Source organism: Hemicordylus capensis, chromosome 3 (assembly GCF_027244095.1).
Source record: "Hemicordylus capensis ecotype Gifberg chromosome 3, rHemCap1.1.pri, whole genome shotgun sequence".
NCBI classification, from domain to species: domain Eukaryota; kingdom Metazoa; phylum Chordata; class Lepidosauria; order Squamata; family Cordylidae; genus Hemicordylus; species Hemicordylus capensis.
The window spans coordinates 16,721,942-16,741,165 of NC_069659.1; the positions used below are offsets into that span (position 1 = coordinate 16,721,942).

Here is a 19,224-nt window from a genome sequence, read left to right on the forward strand (position 1 = left end):
TACCAGGGATTGAAGACTGATTGATCTGCCAGATTTTTCTGGTCAGTTTCATGCCAATTGCAGAAGAATCTTGCTAATCGCCGACCCAGCATCCGCGGCTTCGCATATCTGCGGTCGGGTAATTGCCATCTGACCTCGGTATATGTGAAAAATATTCGGCTAGTGCGCCAGCTTCCCTTTTGTGAGAAGGCAGATCTGGCCACGGTTACCATGCCTTAGTCACGTCACGGCTGGATTACTATAACGCACTCTTTGTGGGGCTGCCCTTGAAGAAAATCTGGAAACTGTAGCTAGTGCAAACGCGACAGCTAGAGTTTTATCCAGAACTGCCCGATGGGAGCACATGGAACCCATTCTGAAAAAGTTGCACTGGCTGCCAGTTCGTTTCCGGGTCCAATTCAAGGTGCTGGTTTTAACCTTTAAAGCCCTTAACGGTTTGGGCCCGGGGTACTTGAGGGACCGCCTGCTCCCAAGGGTTGCTGCCCGCTTGACGAGGTCATCTGAGGGGGCTCTGCTCCGGGTGCCGACAATGAGAGGGGCTTGGCTGTCGTGCACTCGGAACAGTGTTGCTGCCCCCAGACTGCTTCTCTGTTGCTGCCCCCAGACTTTGGAATGCTCTCCCAGTGGCCATTCACTCCTCGGACTCTATCGAAGTTTTTAGAAAGCTTGTTAAATCTTGGCTTTTTATCCAGGCTTTTACATGATTGTTTTTATTGCTGCTTCTATGTGTTTTTACCCGTGTATAGTTTTTATGCTTGTATTTCATAGAATTTAAATTAGGTTTGTTTTTATATTTTTAGCTTAATATTTTTATTATCATTTTATTGTATTTTTTTTAAACTTTTGTAAAACACCTTGAGATTGTTTTAATGAAAGGCAGTATATAAATTCAACAATAAATAAATAAGTTAGGGATTTAAATGTACCATCTGAAAGACTTATATGCCTCCCACTTTTTAACACTATAGTTCTGTACTCTTTACATACAGTCTTGCTGTATTTATCACTTAGGCTTTTAAGTAATTATGCCTTTTGTCCCTTTTTATGCCTTTTGTACCTCTATATCTTGTATGCCCTTTTATGTTATTTTATGCATTTAAATGCTTTTAAATGTTTCCTTCGACGTTTTAACATATCATTATGCATTAAACTTTGTACTGTGTAACCCCCCACTGCATTTTATGCTAGTCTATCTCTGCAAAAAAGATGATTGATTGGCATTTAAAGGGTTAAGACTTGCATATCCACAGGTTGGGAATGGGTGGAAGTGACCTTTGAGGTCATTTCCACCTGCCATTTTGTGGCTTTTTGCTTTTTTTTTGGAGAAGGAAAAATGTGATTTTTGTGGAAACACAAACAGTTTAACTTTTGGGGATACTGCTGGAGACCTGGGGACACACGGAACATGGTAGGACACTCCCCCAACATTTTACCCCACTTTCGCTCTTGTTTTTCATCCTGATTTTGCCAGCCCCTTTGCACTACTTTCACCCCGCTGCCTCAGGGACCTAACCCCCCCCCACTTCCCATTGCCCTGATGCCTCGTTATCTGTGATTTCACTATCCATGCCTCCCCCACCACCAAACAGAAATACACACACTGCCGGGGGTGGTGGTGTAGTGGTTAGAGTGCTGGACTAGGACCAGGGAGACCCAAGTTCAAATCCCCATTCAGCCATGAGACTTGCTGGGTGACTCTGGGCCAGTCACTTCTCTCTCAGCCTAACCTACTTCACAAAGTTGTTGTGAGGAGAAACTTAAGTACGTAGTACACCACTCTGGGCTCCTTGGAGGAAGAGTGGGTTATAAAATGTAAATAAATAAATAAATAATGAAGTCCAGCCATCCCAGGTCCTTGGGAAGGAGTCAATGTCTGGATAAAACAAACCAGTCAATAACACCTGTCTGACTGTGTTAATCATCATCATCATCCAAGTCAGCCACAGCTATTTAAACCAAAACAGCTATATTTAGCCATTTTAAAAAAAATGACAACGACAGGGGAATTTAAGCCATACCAATCTGGTAATGCAATTATAATCCTTAAAAAAACCACACAAAAAACCCCAGCACCACGACTTTGATCAGTAATGATTAGATTGGACAGTAGCATAAACAATTCAAGGAAGCACTGGCTCAGGCGGTATTCTAATTTGCCATCATAAGCAATTAGCCAAGTCATTTATTACTGCACTTCCAGTGTCATCAAGCATCCAACATTAGGTTGGTATAAACCCAGAAAGATGATGAAGTAATCCAGTCGGACAGAACATATCACCAGAGACAGACAGCACTGCAGAAAAGGAGGAGGGTTCACCCAGGTGTTTCAACCCAAGTTGTTCAGCTGAGTCTCTATGCCAGCAACTACCTCCTTGGACTAGTCATACTAGTAAGGCTGCTGTAAGCACCTTACAGACACTCTAGGGCTTTCTTCATGATCCTAAAAAGGGCCAGAGGAGCGCACAACCAGGGTAGGAGACCCGGCCCACTCTCGATTGGCAGGCAAATGTTTGCAAAGATCAAGGTAGGAGGAGGAGGGGAGAGAGAGTGATGACCAAGTGAGAACCAGGAGCAGTGTTCCCTCTAACAGGGATTCCCAGATGTTGTTGACTACAATCCCCAGAATCCCCAGCCAAAGGCCACTGCAGCTGGGCATGCTGGGAGTTGTAGTCAAAAACATCTGGGAATCCCTGTTGGAGGGAACACTAGCCAGGAGCTGTGGAGGATGGCTTTTTGACTGTAAAATCCTGGGGACAGAGTGTGGGATGGCTGTTCCCATTCTATCCAGCTCTTGGCTTCCACACAATCCATCTCCCCTTCTTGCACTGGCTCCCAGTCAGTTCCGGGGCACAATTCAAGGTGCTGGTTTTAATCTTTAAAGCCCTAAATGACATAGGACCAGGTTACCTGAGAGAGCACCTTGCCCCATATGTCCCAACCTTGTCCGTAAGATCTTCGGAGGCCCTCCTCCTCTGGGTGCCCCTGTCAAATGAGGTTAGGGGGGTGGCTACTAGGGAGAGGGCCTTTTTGGTGGTTGCAGCCCGTTTATGGAATAGCCTCCCCAGTGAGGTCTGCTTGGCTTCATCACTTTGTTCTTTTAGATGCCAGGGGAAGACGTTTTTGTTCACTCATGCCTTTAATTTTTTTTTTATCTGATTGTAACGGTTTTTTAAAAAAATGTTTTAAAAGTTGTTTTGTATTGTATTTTGTATTCCCCTCCCCTCCCACACACACTTTTTTTTTTTTTTGGTCTGCTATGATTTAATGGGTTGTGTGATTTTTATCCCATGTTTTAATGTGGTAAGCTGCCCATAGAACAATTTGTTATGGGGCGGCCAACAAAGTTTATTATTATTATTTATTATTATTCTCCTCCTCCTCCTCCTACTACTACTACTTTGATCTTTGCAAACAAACAACTGCCGATCAGGAGCATGCACAGCTCTCCTACCCTGGCTGGGTGATCCTGTTTAGGGTCATAAGAACAGCATTTATGGGTGGGTTCAGACCAGTGTTCCCTCTAGGTATGGATGTGTGCACACAGTCCCATATTTTTTGATGTCGCTCAGTTAATTTTAGATCCCGCTCAGGTTGTCAGGAAGGCCCCATGCTGAATGCATGTGTGGACATAACGGCTCTGATACTGCCATAAAGGTGGTTCAGACAGAATGGTGACTCAGGAGGACGCTACCGACCCCAAAGTGCATGCTCCGCACCCACCCACTCCACAAGCCTTGTAGGTTTCAGTATGCCGGGATCAGCGGGCAGACATCATGACCAATCTCAGCATCCCTTGCAGGATATGCAGAGATTGGTCATGATCCACCAACTCCGGCATCCTGGGGCCTACAAGGGAAGTAGCAGCTTGTGTGGGACACATGTGCTCCCAGAGCAGCAACAATCTCAAGTGCTGCTGTTATGTCTGAACCTGTCCTAGGGCTCCTCCATGGAGCCAATATCAAGCAGAAGCAGGGTTGGCCCTTCATGCTGAAGTTACAACACTTAGATTGATCCTTAGGGGTGCAGACAGAGGGAAGGTTCATTCATTCATTCGATTTCTATACCGCCCTTCCAAAAATGGCTCATGGCGGTTTACACAAAGATATAACAAACAAATAAGATGGAACCCTGTCCCCGAAGGGCTCACCATCTAAAAAGAAACATAAGACAGACACCAGCAACAGTCACTGGAGGTACTGTGCTGGGGGTGGACAGGGCCAGTTACTCTCCCCCTGCTAAATAAAGAGAATCACCACATTAAAAGGTGCCTCTTTGCCAAGTTAGAAGGGGTCTAGCAGGTTTAAGGAGTAACGCCTTAATTTAATTTTTGTTGGAGAGAGGAAAGACGCTTTTGCGGGGGAAGAAAAAACATTCTGGAGCTTGAAGATATGGGTTATTAGGTTGGGGGAAGTTCAGCAGAATGAAGGGGCAACACTCCTCAAATATTTAGGGGGCAAGGTATACCCTGTTGATCCCAATAAGCCTTCATGGACATAGAGCCCTGTTCCACATACTATTGGGATGAGAATCAACAAAAGCTAGAAGGAAGGCCTTCTCAGTCATGGTTCCCTTTAGGCTCCATCCTGAAAGAAGGCTGCTTAACAAGCTGGTCCAGTGATAAACTGCCCTCCACATGAGTGGGCCCCAAAAGGGTCACTATGCTACCCCTAAACAAAAGCGATGGGCGCAGAGAGGGTCTCATGGATTAGGATGGAGTCCTTCCAAGGAGGACTGGCCAAGTCCAGAACTTCAGATGCCTGTACATTTCTACATGTTTTTGTGTGAACTGTACCTATATTCATTTTAAAAATGCACCTGCGTACAGGCCCCTCTAATGCATGATACAAATAGGAAATGTACCACCGTACCTGCATTCAACAGAACATGTGAATAACTGTATCTGTGTATGCCGTATGTTGAATACAATCTATGGGTAAGGCTTATGAGGTGGATTCCACCCCCCGACCAATCTCATGCTTTGGCCTAGCAATTATATAGAGGAGCAATTATACAACCCCAAAGCACTTTCCAGTTGCTACCGCTCAGGTATTCTCAGAGCTCACCTGTGGAGAAGAAAATCTCTAGACACAGCCCTTTCTCATGAGCAGTGAGAAAGGGCTACAGGGTTCGCAGGGAGGAAGCCCTAAAGAGCTTACCTCCCTGCAGATAATCAGACGAGCACTGGCTCTGAAGGTCAGAGTGCCAGGATACATTGCCCCCCCCAGGCCCTCACCCCCCCCCCCCCCCGAGCACCAATAATGTACCACACTAGTACATGGCGCATTATGGGTCCCCTTCTCCTCCCCAAGTCTGCTAGCTGTGGCTGAAAAATTGTCTAACGATCTAAAAAAGCGCTGACTCCCTTAACCACGTTTTAAATCGATGCTTCATAGGCAGGTTTGCTACTGGGATTGGCCCAATCTCGGGAGTATACACGTGCGTGCAAAACCAGTCGAGGTTCCCTTCGCCTGATCTTGCATGTGCGTATGAATAGCCTATGTTTCCCATAAGTAAACAAAATGGATTCAAGCTAATGCACGAATTGCCCGAAGAGCAGGGCTGCCAATTGAGTAGTCACTTTTTTGGTATACTCTGCAAGATATTTCAAACTGGAGGAGTTTCAAAAGAGTGCATCCCTACCTTGGTTTCGTACAGGACTGACATAATTAACACCATGCACATTCCTCCAGTCCCAGGATTGAGGCAGACGGGAAACCTCCTGGATCATCTCCGCAGACAGTGGGGCAGGCTTTGGCCTACAAGAAAAGATACATTCTTGGCACTGGAAACTCTAGAGGAGAGCTGGTCTTATAGTAGCAAACATGACTTGACCCATTTGCTAAGCTGGGTCTGCCCTGGTTGCATTTGAGTGGGAGACCACATGTGAGCACTGTAAGATATTCCCCTCAGGGGATGGAGCCACTCTGGGAAGAGCAGAAGGTTCCAGGTTCCCTCCCTGGCATCTCCAAGGTAGGGCTGAGAGAGATTCCTGCTTGCAACCTTGGAGCAGCCACTGCCAGTCTGTGTAGACAATACTGAGGCACATGGACTATTGGTATGACTCGGTATATGGCAGCTTCCTATGTTCCTAACTCCACCAACAAATGGGACAATTAGGAGAGGCAACATAGCAGAAATCTGCATGCTGCCTTATCCTGGACTTCCCTACTATACAGTTTACTCATGCTAAATTCTATCATCATCATCTACATTTTATATCCCACTCTTCCTCCAAGGAGCCCAGAGCAGTGTACTACATACTTAAGTTTCTTCTCACAACAACCCTGTGATGGAGGTTAGGCTGAGAGAGAAGAGACTGGCTCAGAGTCACCCAGCTAGTATCATGGCTGAATGGGGATTTGAACTCGGGTCTCCCCGGTGAGTCCAGCACTCTAACTACTACATCACACTGGCTCAAATAGAAAGCTGCCTTATATCGAATGAGATCATTGGTCCATCTAGCTCAGTATTATCAACCCAGGCTGGCAGCGGCTTCTCCAGGGTTACATACAGGACTCTCTCTCAGCCCTATCTGGAGATGCCAGTGAGGGAACCTTGCATCTTCTGCATGCAAGGACAGGTGCTAAGAACATAAGAACAGCCCTGTTGATCAGGCCCACCAAGGCCCATCTAGTCCGGTATCCTGTTTCACACAGGAGCCCACCAGATGCCTCTGGGAAGCCCACAGGCAAGGACATGCCCTCTCTTGCTGTTGCTCCCCTGCAACTGGTATTTAGAGGCATCTTGCTTCTGGGGCTGGAAGTGGCCTATAGCCATCAGACTTCTAGTCGCTGGTAGAAGACCTCCATGAATTTATCCAAGCCCTTCTTAAAGCCACCCAGGATGGTGGCTGTCAACACATCTTGTGGCAGAGATAAGAACATAAACTTCTTCCCAGAGTGGCTCCCATCCCCAAGGGGAATATCTTGCAGCGTTCATGCATGTCGTCTCCCATTCAAATGAAAACCAGGGTGGCCACTGCTTAGCAAAGGGGACAATTCATGCTCACAACCACAAGACCTTCCTTCAAAAGGGACAGAGATTCCATCCATGACCACTGTGTGGCCACACAACACAAGTCAGAAACTTAAGTGGGCGATGACTGTAGCAAAGCCCACTTGTCCTTGCACTGGATGATGCTTCTTCTTTTTTTAGGTGGAAGGATGATGAGAATTGGGTGTCAGTAGAAACTGTATTCAGGGTTCACACACCTATATTGTGTGTGGCAAGGGGTGCAGAAGAATGTGTTAAGGGTCTGCTACCCCACTGACTACACATTTTCAAGATTGCATGTGCCAGCCACCCTTGGAGGAAGAGAGGTAGAACAAGACACCAAGCTCAACCTTCTCCCAGAAGAACAGCTCTTACTCAAGCCCAGCATTGCCAGATGACCAGGTATCAATGGTTCCAGCAGTGAACTATGTATTTCAAACTCCATCCCAAATCTTCCCTCCATGCTGAACTAGCATGTCATGGAGAAGGTTTCTGGTCTAGCTTTCTAGACACAGGGGATATTTCTGGTATGGGGGTCCATGGTACAGTCTAGACACAGGTGTACCACGCTTCCCTGAGAAACTAGGCTCCTATGACAGAGCAACTTAATGCAAAGGTGTAAAAGCAAAATGAACTGGAGGGCCAAATTCTCCATTCACGAGATGGCTGGGGCAATGTCCATGGTTGTTGAACTGCCCCAACTGGTTTCACTGCTCACTCTCACACAACTTCTTTCCTTGTAACTACTGCTAGATTCACACATCTACTCTTCTAGTCCTTAGTACATGAGGCAGCCAAGTTGGTCAGTGCCGTGTGTGTGTGAGCAATGCTCATTCTGATTCTTGACAAGGTCTACACCCAATGGCACAGCAGGGAAGTGACTTGCCTGGGGAGCAAGAGGTTTGCCATTGCATGCTGGTATGTTTCTCTAACTATGGGAAACACCTATATCGGGCAGCAACGATATAGGAAGATGCTGAAAGGCATCATCTCATACTGCACAGGAGGAGGCAATGGTAAATCCCTCCTGTATTCTACCAAAGACAACCACATGGCCAGGGGCTGATACTGACCCGAAGGCACAACTTTACTTTACACCCCTAGAGATGGAAAGTAAGTGACAGCTTTCAGTGCATTCTCATGCTTTTATTGTCCTGACCATTGGGCCTGCAGTGGGCGACATGTATTTTTAAGACTTCTAAAAGCCATTAAAAGCACCATTGCACAAAAATTACTAGAGAGTGTTATCAATGTCAGAGGAATGAAAATGAAAATTGGAAGGAATGTCCTCCAAAGGTTACTTCATGGAGAAAGTTCAACTATTTGATCATTGTTACCCTAACCCATGGATGCTCAGCTTCGGCCCTCCTGCAGACGTTGGTCGACAACTCCCATAATCCCCGACCATTGGCCACTGTGGTTGGGGATTATGGGAGCTGTAGTCCAAAAACAGCTGGAGGGCTGGTTGAGCAGTCCTGTCCTAACTCTTTGCTCTGTGCAAAAAATGGCTGCAGTTTTACTCTAATCATTTGGGGGCTGTGATAAAAGAAGGGGCGAGAGCACAGAGTAAGCTGTATGTGCGATAATGCAATCACCCATTTCCCATTTCTAGGGGTGCAGATGTTACCAAAAATCACTGAGCATTCACCCCCCAAGATGGCACTGATGGCCAAAATTTGTGGGCCTGGCTCATGAACTACCCAACCCAATCTGCTTTGGACCAGTTCAGCATCTATGTCCAGCTCCTGCAACTATATCATAATCTGTGCCACTACCCTGGCATTGGGGTTTTCTAGCCATGAATGTGGCATTCCAGGAGTAGAGTAGTGAGGCACCATATCAGGCAGTAATTCTCACACTGCATCACAGACCGAGTATTTATTGAAGAACGACAATTCTGGGAAACAATTATGCGCAACAAGCCTTGTCAGCTACAAAACGGATCCGCTGCTGAATGGCGTGTTTTAGCCCAAGGCGCAGAGGCAGTAAGCAGACGAGGACAATCCTCAGTCAACAGCAAGCTTGCATTTTGTTTGCTGAAACAAGCCACTCGGAGGTGGTTTTTAGCTACCGGGACTGGCGTGTTAGGCATCGTTTTTGGTTCCGCGCTGTCTGCCGTTGAATTGTATCTCCTGCCAAAAGCAGTTTCATAGTGGAGTGTCGAGAGGTCCAGAAGCTACACACTATTAAGCACTTAAAATATCATGCTAAAGAATAGCATGTGGGACCAGCAGTTTGAGAGCTGAAGGGCTTTTGCCCCAATTCTGCTGAGAACTTTGCATTTTGCTTTGCGTTTGAATGGGAGGCTACATGTGAGCCCTTAGGGGATGGGGCCACTCTGGGAAGAGGAGCTCTATGCTTGCATGCAGAAGGTTCCAAGTTCCCTCCCTGGCATCTCCTAGATAGGGTTGAGAGAAACTCTTGCCTGCAACCCTGGAGAAGCCACTGCCAGTCTGTGTAGACAATGCTGAGCTGGATGGACCAATGGCCTGACTCAGTATATGGCAACTTCCTATGGGCTACACTTCCCAGGACTCTGTACACACCTTCCATGGTGGTGCAGGCACCCAAGAGGATTGCATTTCCCTTAAAGGAGCCCTCCAGCACTGGTTAAAGAGCAGCACTGCATGGTGATAAAAGCCATCTCATGGTGCCAGGGGACTGTGAACAACAGTGAGCTTTGGTAGAAGCTTCACACAGGCCCAAACAGTTCTGATGGGGGCCACCACAGGCATCTGCTCCTCAGCATCAAGAACCCTGGCCTAACAAAAAATCCTTGCATTAACACAGCATTAGTCTGGACGTCAGCCACTGTGATCTGATTTGGCACATCATTTGCAGTGCTGTGGGGTGGAATGTTTTCTTCCCCACATCACCGCATACAATATTTCATCCTGAAATATTGGAGTGGGAGCTATTTACTAGCACACTCTCAGACAAATGTGACAACTCCTGAACATGCACCCAGCCTTGCAAAGCTAATGTAAGCAGATCCAGCCACCCACAGGCTCCTAATATTAATAATAATAATAATAATAATAATAATTTGATTTCTATACCGCCCTTCCAAAAATGGCTCAGGGTGGTTTACACAGAGAAACAACCAACAAATAAGATGGAACCCTCTCCCCAAACGGCTCATAATCTAAAAAGAAACATAAGATAGACATCAGCATCAGTCACTGGAGGTACTGTGCTGGGGGTGGACAGGGCCAGTTACTCTCCCCCTGCTCAATAAAGAGAATCACCACATTAAAAGGTGCCTCTTTGCCCAGTTAGCAGGGGTCATTACTGAGGGGCTTCTTCAGCAGTCCTGTTCGCATCTTTAAGCAGCCCCCTTTTACCTTGAAATCCTGGAGTTCAACCCGCCAGCTCTCCGAGTGAGGTCTTCTAAAGTGAGGGCTTCATATTCCTTGTAGGTAGTCGCGGTCCAGGATTTCTGAACGGCATTGATTGCTTTCACAAAGTCGACGCTCGGAATGTAAGGCCCCCGGAGAGATCTGCAGTCAAGTTATAAGCAATATAAAATGGAGTTAGAGTCGGAGAAAGGGCTCTGAAATTATTTTTTTCCAGAGCACAGCTGCTATGATTACAGTCTACTCCTCACGGACCCACCCGACCCCGGTGGCAAAAGCCTTACTCCTGTTGAACTCCTCCGGAAAGCAAAAGTAAAAGAAATCTTCACTATTATGGTCTCACACTGTGTAAGACTGCTTCTTATGGAACCTGTATTTGAAGGGAAGAGACCATAACTCAGTGGTAGAGCACAAAGCCTCAGGTCAGAACATCTGCTTGCATGCAGACCATCCCAGGTTCACTCCCTGGAATCTCTAGGCAGGGCTACAAAATATATGTCTGAAATCCTCTAGAGCTGCTGCCGCCACCAGTCTGTGTAGACCAGAGATCCTCAACATTGGGCCCCCAGATGTTATTGGACTTCAACTCCCATAATCCCCAACCAAAGGCCACTGGGGCTTGGGATTATGGGAGTTGAAGTGCACTAACATCTGGGGGCCCAACATTGAGGATCCCTGGTGTAGACAATACTGAGCTAGAAGGACCAGTGGTCTGACTCTGTATAAGGCAGCTTCCTATGTTCCTATTTAGGCAACCATTCTTTTGGGTGGAGAGCTGGGCAGGTGGCAGCAAGCATGAGTTTTCCCTTTTTGTTAAGCAGGGTTTGCATTTGGATAGGTGAAGGATACCATCCTCCCCAGAAATATATCATGAGCTTCTGCAGCTCTCGTGCTTCTTTTCTGGGGCTCGCAAAGGCTTAGGTTTATGGTTCAATAAGCTTCCTGACGTTCTTCCCCTCCCTCCCCTGCAGGAACAGGAACTCAATGAGGCGCTTCACACGATTAGTGAGAAGCGCTGTTAGGGTTTGTGCGGGGAGCCGTCCCTGGGTGGCCAGATCAGCTGCCCACACAATTGCCGGCTCAGGAGCGGTGGGGATAGGGGGTTGGTTGGCCCCCGGAAGTCCCAGGATGGCATCCTGGAGACATCCTCGAGGCCAGGAGGCTTGTTGGAGCCTCCCAGCGGGGGTCTCCTTGAAAGTCGTCATGGTGCTAAGCCACACCGTATCACGACTGCAAAAACGTGGTTAATGGAGTGAGCATTCCGTTAACCTTGTTTAAGGGGAGGGGTTCCTAGGCACACTAGCCACCATGGTGATCTAACCATCACTAGAAGCCGGGCTGGGCTCCCTTCTTTGGGTGGCCAAAAAAAGATGGCCAACTTTGCCAAACATCTTGTTTGGCAAAATGTGTTCTGTGCTGGGAGGAGCTGTGTGTGTTCTGCAGTGTTTATCCAAGGCAGCACTGCAGAATGTGTGCATGATGCACTCTGCTTGTTTCACCCATAGGGAACAATGGGAAACTCAAGTCACCCCATTGTTCCCCATGGGTACCACCCAACCCATAAAAGAAATGGGCAAGTGGACAATTTTAAAATGTTTTTTAACCTAAACACCCCTAGGATCCTATGGGGGTTTGGGGGAAAGTTTTTAATTTTTTTTTAAAAAAAAAAATCAAATCACCAGCTTGTTCATTTCTTTTGTGGGTTGGGTGGTAGGTAGCACTCATCATGTCCTACAACCCAACCCACCTTGGTGTCCCTAAGACCCAAGTTCTCCATTGTTCTCTATGGCTGAATCATGAATTTTTCACTAATTTGATTCGATTAGTTAAACTAGCTGGCAATGGCTGACAAAGCGATTCAATTTTTTGTGAATCAATCTGAGGTTGAATCAAATAGCAAAACTCAATTCGTGCACACCCCTTTAAAATATGCACACTATGGTATTCGCCCCTGCTAACTGAGCAAAGAGGCACTTTCAAAGTGCCGATTCCCTTTATATTTAGCAGGAGCAGAGCAGCTTTTCCTGTCTAACCCAAGCACAGCATCTTTCCAGTGTCTGTTGTCGGTGCCTACCTCATATTTCTTTTAAGATTGTGAGTCCTCTGGGGAAAGGGAGGCATTTGGTGCCCCTGGTGGCGCAAGGAGCCCCTGGTGGCACAGTGGTAAAACTGCCGCCCTGTAACCAGAAGGTTACAAGTTCGATCCTGACCAGGGGCTCAAGGTTGACTCAGCCTTCCATCCTTCCGAGGTCGGTAAAATGAGTACCCAGAATGTTGGGGGCAATATGCTAAATCATTGTAAACCACTTAGAGAGCTTCCAGCTATAGAGCGGTATATAAATGTAAGTGCTATTGCTGCTATTGCTATTTGCTTTAATTTATTTTTCCATGTAAACTGCTCTGAGAACCTTTATTGAAAAGCAGCATATATATATTAGTAGTTATAGTAGTTATGGGAGATTTTCTGTGTTGATGGTGCATAAACGAATGAAAAATAGAATGCTTCTGATTTCTAAAGAGGTCAGCCTGCAATCTTCCGATTTAACTGATCAAATCTAAAAGGTCACATCACCCGTTCTACCAAACAAAACATCTACTTTTGCTCACCTCCGATGGGATTTCTGGAGAGGCAGCTGATTAACATGAACTCCAGAGGCTGAAGTACTGATCTTCTGTCCGGTGAAACAAGCCCAGTTATGACCCAAGATGTCATGAACCCATCCTGGTAGAGTCTCATGACAGTAACTGGTTACATTGGGACCATCTTTTTTGTACTGGGAGAACATAAAAGAATGCCTATTAGGGAGTTTGCAGAAAAGGCACACCACATCTGCACAGGGACTGCGACATGAATGCAGTGAAGCAGCAGCCTCTAGGAGTATCTCTCTCTGACTCAGTTCATATAAACCCAGGTCACCTTGAAAGTGCTGTGGGAATGAATCAGGGCTGTCACAGGCTTTCAACCCAAGGAGAAGTCCTGGTTTTGGTGTCCTGCTCCGTCTGCCCCCAATTGCAAGCAGCCCCACTCCCTGGCCTTGCTAACAAGCAATACCATCACAAAATGAAAAGATACGTTGCTACTGACACGGTGGCATTCTTGGATTCACAGAACATTCATCAGTGTCTGGCCATAGTCCTGTAGGCAGAACAGAACAGTCGGCTGACACACCAGCCTCCAGAGAGGCCACCGCAATCCACTCAAAGGACTTGTGATTTCCTCTCCCGTGTGGGGAAGAAACACAGACCACAACTCACTCCAACACTTTCCTTCCAACTTAAACAAATATCTCCCCAATCTCTGTTGCTGAGCAGACGTCATAAGAACAGCCCTGCCGAATCAGTCATAAGAACAGCCCTGCCGAATCAGGCCCAAGGCCTATCTAGTCCAGCATCCTGTCTCACACAGTGGCCCACCAGGTGCCTCTGAGAAGCCCACAGACAAGAAGGGAGGTCATGTCCTCTGTCTTGCTGTTGCTCCCCTGCAACTGGTATTTGGAGGCAACTTGCCTCTGAGGCAGGAGCTGGCCTATAGCTACCATACTAGTAGCCACTGATAGGCCTGTCCTCCATGGTGAGCTAAATCTTTTGCTGCACTGACCCATATGAATCTATCAAGGTCCATTGTTCTTCCTTGCAGGACTAGGCTGCTACTGACACAGATCTGGTTGGCGGGGACCAGGGACAGAGGCTTTTCAGTAGCAGCCCCTCATCTGTGGAATGCCTTCCCTGAGAAGCTTCACCAATCTTCCTAGTGAATTTCAAGAAGAGCTCAAAAACCTTCCTCTTCCAAAAGGAAGACCCATTTCAAATCTGGTTTTAATTGGTTTTCCAGTTCAGCCGATTTTGACTTCTGCTTTTAGTTTTTTTGCTGCTGTTGGTAGTAGTTGGGTTGATTTTTCATCTTATTATCATGTTTTTTTCCACTGAGCAGCAATAGGCCGGAGGGGCAGGGCAGAAAGTATTTTTAAATAACACAAACACCACAATCGTTAAGCAAGTCCAAGCTATGAAAGGACTGGAGCAATTAAGTCAAGAGACGAGCAGCCATTTCTCCCATATGTCTTCCAAAGCAATACCTAAGCACCCTGGTGCTCTCACGGGTTATATTCAACAAGGCATGCAAGAAGTTCAGGTTATCAAAAGGGGGAACCTAAATGGCCACATCAGTCATTTAAACACACCTGGAATAAGCAGGCAAATAAGTAGGGATGGGCCCGGACCGGTCCGGAGGCCATTGAGAAAGCCTCCAGACCGGTCCGGACCGGTCTGGACCTTGGCGGTCCGGCACTGGGGGGGGGTACCTTTAAGAGCAGCGGGAGGGTTTACTTACCCCTCCCGCCGCTTTCCCGCTTGGCACCGTAATCCTATGTGTAATTGGGGAGGCAGGACACCTCCCTGCCACCCTTCCCGGCGTTGCTTGCAAAATCTCCCAACAGTCCTTTGTGCACGCGCGCACGTCACAGAGACGTGCGCGCGCTCATCTCTGTGACGTGCACACGCGTGCAAAGGACTGTTGGGAGATTTTGCAAGCAACGCCGGGAAGGGGCGGCAGGGAGGTGTCCTGCCTCCCCAATTACACATAGGATTACGGCGCCAAGCAGGAAAGCGGCGGGAGGGGTAAGTAAACCCTCCCACCGCTCTTAAAGGTACCCCCCCACCCCAGTGCCGGACCGCAGTTGGCGGTTCCATGCACACCCCTACAAATAAGGGACCTGTGGCAAAGAGGAAAGAAGCTCTATAGAGAGGAGAGCTGGCCTTTAGAGAGGAGAGCTGGTCTTGTGGTAGCAAGCATGACATGTCCCCTTCCTTAGCTAAGCAGGGTCCACCCTGGTTGTATATGAATGGGAGACTAGAAGTGGGAGCACTGTAAGATGTTCCCCTCAGAGGATGGAGCCGCTCTGGGATGAGCAGAAGGTTCCCAAGTTCCTTCCCTGGCTTCTCCAAATAGGGCTGAGAGAGATTCCTGCCTGCAACCTTGGAGAAGCCGCTGCCAGTCTGTGAAGACAATACTGAGCTAGATAGACCAATGGTCTGACTCAGTATATGGCCGCTTCCTATGAAGCTCTTGTGTTGCATGTTATTGCTTTAGCAGTACGAATCTCTGAGATGCCATTCCGAGTTCATCAAGATCAACTGGAGGCAGCTCAGTAACACTCCTGGGCCCAGGAGCTGGGAACATTCACACTTCAGAGCTGTGTTCACTGCTGACTTTCGCCGGGGAACTAAATCGCACCCTTTTTGCAAAGCAGAAAACTGACAACGGTTTAACACAGCGCTGCACAACTTCAACCCTCCAGCTGTTTTTGGGACCACACCTCTCATCATCCCCAGCAGCCCATTGTGAAGGATTATGGGAGTTGTAGTCCAACATCTGCAGGAGGGCCGACGTCACGCAGCCCTAGTCCAACATGGGTGGCCAGCCTGATGCTCTCCAACTCCCATCCTCAGCTGTATTCAATTGCAGATGGGGGTGATGGGAGTTGCAGTCCCACAGGGGAAATCTAAATTGAGGTGAATGAGTTTTCCCTGCAGTGCAAATCAGAAGCTACCAGAGCGCACCATAACTGTGTACAGCTATGTTTTATAGCGATAGTTAGAACCGCCACACATTTGTTTGGCCTTCGCTGCTCTTTTAAAGAGCATTAAGGGACCATTAAAAGGAGGCAGAGACAACAAAACAAAAGCAGAGCTGCAAGGTCATAGAAAGGCTGCCTTTATATGGATGACAGGAAGCAGGATGAGATGTTACTGCAGGGGAATTTGAACGTGCTCGGCTTCTGTGCTGCTCAAGTATACTTGGGAGGCGAAGGACTGCAGGCCCCACTTTTCTCTGGAAAAGGAAATTATGGTGACTGAAGTCATGCAAGGATATCCCAGAGGAGAGCTGGTCTTGGGGTAGCAAGCATGAATTGTCCCCTTAGCTAAGCAGGGTCCACCCTAGTTTGCATTTGAATGGGAGACTACATGTGTGAGCACTGTAGGATATTCCCCTTAGGGGATGGGGCTGCTCTGGGAAGAGCAGAAGGTTCCAAGTTCCCACCCTGGCAGCATCTCCAAGATAGGGCTGAGAGAGATTCCTTCCTGCCACCTTGGAGAAGCCGCTGCCAGTCTGTGAAGACAATACTGAGCTAGATAGACCAATAGTCTGACTCAGTATATGGCAGCTTCCTATGTGTCCAGTCCTCCAGGTGAAGTGTCCACATCCCACATCTTTTGGGTGCATGGAAGAAGAAAAGGGTGCTTGCCTGCTCCTCCACCATGCAAAAGAGGAGCGCCACCACCAGAAGTTTACAGACTACAGCTTTAACTTCTTGCTCTACTATATAAGATACAGCCTATGTACTGACTGCCCAGTCACCGGAGGCACTGCAGATGCTGCAACTTCTTATCTGACCTACCCCAAGATAAGTGCTAACTGTCTGCTTTGCTATCTCTTTCAGCCAACTGCCATCTTATTGACCGCTTTTAGGGATGTCTGATGGCCCCCAAATCAAACTAGGAATGGGACATTCGAGTGTGCTGTGCAAGGCAGTCTCTGTTTGCTCAGTGATCCAGCTTGTGTTTGTGCTCTCAGACCATTTCTTGCATCCTGCACACCAGAATCTTAAAAATCTCTTGCCAAGTTTCTGATCAAGTTGCAGACAGACACCACATTGGCCATCTTACTCGTTCTCCGTCTGGCAATGGCAGTTTGACTTCCCTGACCCCAATTTAAGTATGCCACCTGAAATCATTTAAGCCTATGAAGGGCGAGGTCAGCTTACCACAACTATCCCATTCTTCTCTGTTCAGTCTTGCCAAGGACGCTGGAAAAATGTAGCCCATGCAAGCCATCCAGGGCAGCATCTCTCAAAATTGAGGGGGGCACAGAAGGAACAAAGTGCATTTATGCTGGGTGAGCCGTGTCCCACCTGTTAGATTTCCGAAACAGAAATGGGGCAACAAATGGGGGGTGGGGGAATTATTTGTCTGTGGGTGTCCTAGCCCACCCTTGCAAGGCATGTCAGTAACATAGAGAGGCGAGTCTCATGATCGGTGAGACTCGCCAGAGCAGGTTCTGTGGGGAGAGAGGGCTTGGCCCGCTCTCCCCACAGATGATCCAGGCTGCAGCCCTGGGCAGCTGGATTGGCAGCCCACACAACTGCCGGCTCCATCACGGAGCCGGCAGGGATCGGGGGCCACATGACCCCCGGGAGTTCCAGGATGCCCCGCACAAGTGCGCTGGGCGTCCTGGAGAAATTCCCCCAGGGCTAGGAGGCTTGTTTCAGCCTCCTGGCAGGGTTTTCTTTGTATGTTGCCACAGTGCAGAGCCAGGCTGCCGCAACACACGATCAAAGAGTCGGGATTAGCGGAGCACTCGCTCTACTAACCTCGTCTAAGGGGAGGGCTAGTTAAGCGGGTTACCTGCTTTGAGGGCACCAGGCTCGCCTGCGAGCCCGATGGTTCTCATGCTCGCCAAAAAGCAGGCTAGGCCCTTAGCCCGCTTTTTGGCAATGGTGAGAATTGCCTCAGAAACAGGTAAAGACCCAGCTTCAGATCATGGTTTGTTGGATCAGAAACTAGACGAAGTGCTCCCTCCTCAAAAGCCTTACTTCACTGAAGATTTCCTGACCAAGTCACAGTTGCCGTATTCACACATTGAGGTCATTCACACATTCAGAAACTGTGTTCTAACCAGGTTTGGGAGCTGTGTGTGCTCCCAATTTTTGATTGTGTGGAAGCAAGGTAGGAAGAAAACCTGGGTGGCTTTTCCTCCTACCTTGCTTCCACACAATCACTTCTACCCATGTTTTCCTCATACCTTGCTTCCACACAACTGAAAATGGGGAGCACATACAGCTCCTAAACCCAAGTAGAACACAGTTTTTGATTGTGTGAATGACCTCACTATGTTCAGCACACCTACAACCTGTATATAGTATGCCTATGTACAAATCTGTATGCACGTATTCAATATTACATTCAGTGCACACACAATACTTCCTATCTGTACCCTGTAGAAGATGAGCACATGAGCCATCATTAACAAAAGCATGTATTTGTGAACAGTTGTCTGCATAAATGTACAACAGGTCTCAATAGGGCTAGTGTGCTGCAATATTTCAACAGGGAAACTGTGGTTTGAACACTTTTGGCAAACCAGGATCATACCATGGTATAAAATCCCATTAAGTCGGGAGTGCTCAAACCATGATTTCCCAGATTGGACATCACAGCAAACTGTGGCTTGACAAACAAAGAAATGAAGCCGACTATGGCCCCAGACTGACTTTTTTTGGACCAGAAATGAGACATTTGAATGGGGGCCAACTGTTATTGTCCAACAAACAGCTGACTGGTCACGAAGCATAGATGAAAGAGCGATGATGGGAGCTGTAATCCAACAGCCACTGGCGAGCCACAGGCTGGCCACTGTGGACCAGCCATTGTGTCCACCTGAACTCTGCACCTTACAAATTATGAATCTCTCACGAAAAAAGAGGAGGAAAGAAGGGCATTGCCTCTGCATCTTACGTAATTGCACTTCTCTGCCCATTAATTTTCAAGCATCACTTCTAGAATGTTTTGGGTCCTCTCCAAGCACAGACACACAGACTGCAATGAGCAAAAGTTCTGTTTTCTAGCCACTTCCCATTTCTGGAGTGGGATTATGTCAAAACAGCAATGTTAGGCAACACAGAAGAGAGAACAGAAGTGAAACTAGAAAGCAGTACTGCTGTTTTCTGAAAATACAGCTAGAAGTGGACCTATTTCTGGCCTGCAAATGGAGAATGACCAAATGCTCTGCTGTACAAAAAATAAAATTTTTTAAAAAAATCAAAATCTATGCACATAACTAGTATGTCAGGGTAAAGGATAGGTTAGAGCCCTTATC

At 47.5% G+C, this 19,224-nt stretch overlaps 1 protein-coding gene across 1 annotated transcript in view; it reads right to left on the reverse strand.

Annotated features, from left to right (window-relative positions):
* Window positions 1-19,224, reverse strand: part of CTSC (cathepsin C) — a 52,553-nt gene that overhangs the window by 20,406 nt on the left and 12,923 nt on the right. The window contains exons 3-5 of the mRNA XM_053312577.1: window positions 12,957-13,123; window positions 10,338-10,493; window positions 5,641-5,756 (exon numbers count right to left, since the gene is read on the reverse strand). Coding sequence (XP_053168552.1) covers window positions 5,641-5,756; window positions 10,338-10,493; window positions 12,957-13,123 — 439 coding nt within the window. The remainder of the gene's footprint in view (window positions 1-5,640; window positions 5,757-10,337; window positions 10,494-12,956; window positions 13,124-19,224) is intronic.